This window comes from Nematolebias whitei, chromosome 1 (assembly GCF_014905685.2).
Source record: "Nematolebias whitei isolate Nwh7 chromosome 1, NemWhi1, whole genome shotgun sequence".
Classification (NCBI taxonomy): domain Eukaryota; kingdom Metazoa; phylum Chordata; class Actinopteri; order Cyprinodontiformes; family Rivulidae; genus Nematolebias; species Nematolebias whitei.
Genome location: NC_056498.1, coordinates 15,120,447 through 15,123,633, shown reverse-complemented (window position 1 = coordinate 15,123,633; position 3,187 = coordinate 15,120,447). Strand labels below are relative to the sequence as shown.

The 3,187-nt window shown below is 41.0% G+C and overlaps 1 protein-coding gene across 1 annotated transcript in view; it reads left to right on the top strand.

The window, feature by feature from the left end:
* The first annotated feature begins 1,368 nt into the window (after positions 1-1,368).
* Positions 1,369-3,187, top strand: part of LOC119414812 (solute carrier family 12 member 3-like) — a 31,997-nt gene continuing 30,178 nt past the window's right edge. Inside the window, exon 1 of the mRNA XM_037681938.1 lies at positions 1,369-1,423. Within this exon, the coding sequence (XP_037537866.1) occupies positions 1,369-1,423 (55 nt within the window). The remainder of the gene's footprint in view (positions 1,424-3,187) is intronic.

Below are 3,187 nucleotides of genomic sequence, written 5' to 3'. Positions count from 1 at the left end.
ACGTCTAGATGGGAGCATATGTTGTTCTAGAACCTGAACATAGTTCTCTGCATTAATGGTGCCTTTCCAGACATGCAAGCTGCCCATGCCACAAGCGCTCATGCAACCCCATACCATCAGTGATGCAGGCTTCTGAACGGAGCGTTGATAACAACTTGGGCTATCCTTGTCCTCTCTGGTCCGGATGACATGGCGTCCCAGTGTTCCATAAAGAACTTCAAATCGTGACTCATCTGACCACAGAACAGTCTTCCATTTTGCCACACTCTATTTTAAATGACCCCTGGCCCAGTGCAAACGTCTGAGCTTGTGGAGCTTGCTTAGAAATGGCTTCCTCTTTGCACTGTAGAGTTTCAGCTGGCAACGGCGGATGGCACGGTGGATTGTGTTCACTGACAATGCTTTCCGGAAGTATTCCTGAGCCAATTCTGTTATTTCCTTGACAGTGGCATTCCTGTTTGAGGTGCAGTGACGTTTAAGGGCCCTGAGATCACAAGAATCCAGTAGAGTTTTACAACCTTGACCCTTACGCACAGCGATTGTTCCAGATTCTCTGAATCTTTTGATGATGTTATGCACAGTTGATGATGATAACTTAAAAGTCTTTGCTATTTTACGCTGGGTAACACCACTCTGGTATTGCTGCACTATCATTCTGTGCAACAATGGTGGAATTGGTGATCCTCTTACCATCTTGGCTTCTGAGAGACACTGACACTCCGAGAAGCTCTTTTTATACCCAATCATGTTGTCAATTGACCTAATTAGTGTTAATTGTTCTTCCAGCTGTTCATTATATGCTCAATTTCCTTTTGCCAGCCACTTACTGCTACTTGTCCCAACTTTTTTGGGATTTGTTGACACTGAAATTTTGAATCAACATATTTTTCCTTTAAAATGTTACATTTACTCAGATTAAACTTTTGATCTGTCATCTATTTATATTATGAATAAAATATTGACATTTGCCATCTCCACATCATTGCATTCAGTTTTTATTCACAATTTGTTTATTGTCCCAACTTTTTTGGAATCCTGTTTGTACATTTTTCCAACAATTAAAAAAAACATCAAAATTGTACTTTGACAATTGATAAAACTAAAAACTATTTTCAATGTGAAAGAGGAAAGAGGGGGCAGGTGTCACTCTCGCTTTGAGTTTATACTCTTTGTTGCATGCGAGCTCTGGGTGAAATCAGAGCCCTATAACGAGAGAGTTGCGACACTCCCATAGACTGAAGGAGCAGAGCACCTGTCGGGGTTATTCTGAGACACACTGTTTTGGGTGGAAGTACTTTTGGATTTTGTTAGTGGCTGGTTTGGCATAAACCGATATGTGAATGGCTCAGAATGGATACGCAGGACAATATGGATTATGATGGATGGACAACAGTAAAAGGGAGAGGTAGAGGAGGTGGTGGAGGTAAGATGAATGAAGGAAGTGGGTTTGACAATCAGAAAAATAAATGAGAATTAGATGGAAGTAGCTCTGAAGAAGAGAGAGTTGTCAGACGTAGAGAGATGGTGGAATCCATCCATCCATCCATTTTCTTTACCCGCTTATTCCATTTTGGGTCATGGGGGTCGCTGGTGCCCATGTCCAGCAGTCACTGTGCGAGGGGCGGGGTACACCCTGGACAGGTTGCAAGTCCATCACAGGGCCACATAGAGACAAACGAGACAAACAACAATTTCACTCTCTCACTCACACCTAGGGACAATTTAGAGTTACCAATCATTCTAACATGCATGCTTTTGGACTGTGGGAGGAAACCGGAGTACCCGGAGAAAACCCACGCATGCACGGAGAGAACATGCAAACTCCACCCAGAAAGGCCCCTGGACCGGGGTTTGAACCAAGGACTTGCTCGCTGAGAGGCAGCAGCTCTACCAGTTGCGCCACCGTGCTGCCCGAGATGGGGGAATATAGAATAATATTAAAGTTTAGGAATGAGGAAGAACAGAGTACAATAGGTCCAATCATTCTGTCAAAAGAAATAAAAAAGAAGATTGGAGAGGTAGAAATGGTGAAAGTGTTGAGAGACGGAAATTTAATGGTGATTTGCAAAACTGAAGAACAGAAAAGAAAGACACTACATGTTGAAAGCATTTGCAAAAAAACTGTGGTGGAAAGAAAAGTTATAGGTGCAAACAAAATAATTCGAGGTGTGATTAATGGCATTCCATTAGATGAGGATCTGGATAAATTAAATCAAAACATAGTTGGTGCTCAGGTGAAAGACATAAAGAGATTAACAAAAAATCTCAATGGAGAACGAGTTGGAAGTATGTCAGTACTGATTGAGTTTTCTGAGAATATTCTGCCACAAAGAATCAAAGTAGGTTTTCTGAGTTTCCCAGTGAGGCCTTTCATGCCACCACCACTCCGTTGTTTCAAGTGTCAGAGATATGGACATATAGCTGCTGTATGTAAAGGAAAGCAAAGGTGTTCAAAGTGTGGAGGAGATCATAGAATTGAAGAGTGTAAGGATGATGTACAGGAAAAATGCTGTAACTGTGGTGGACAACACAGGGTCACATATGGGGGTTGTGAGGTCAGGAAGAAGGCAAAGGACATCCAGCAGATAAAATTGACTATAAACATAAGTTATGCTGAGGCAGTCAGGAGTGTTCAAGGACAAAGGACAGAAGATACAGGTGAAAGGGAAAGACAAACCCAACAGCAAAATGATAGAGATTCAGAGGAAAACATTACTGTAGCTGTGGGAAAAACTAATATTATTTATAGCATATGTCATTAATTGCACAGATCAAGCCAAACACAAAACAGAAAAGATTAAAATAATAGTAAGAGGAGCTGAAAAGTTTCTGGGGTTTAAAGAAGGATCTTAGGAAGACATAAAAAAAGGTTGGAATCAGATGGGAAACCAGGAACCCCAGCTGATAAAAACATATGATAATAATACAGTGGAATACAAGAAGCCTAATTGCAAATGGACAGGAATTTAAAGGATACATAGATGGACTTGAAGAAAAACCAGACATTATATGAATACAGTGTAGTGGACTAGGCCTATGTCAAAACTGAGTCTAAGGTCAAAACTCTTGACCTTAAGAACCTTGTGGGACAGAAGCTGTCATTTCATTGATTTGAATCCAGAAATACAGGTTCACTCATCCTGAGACTTTCTTTCTTGAAGATTCAAGTGAAAGAACACTCTCTTTT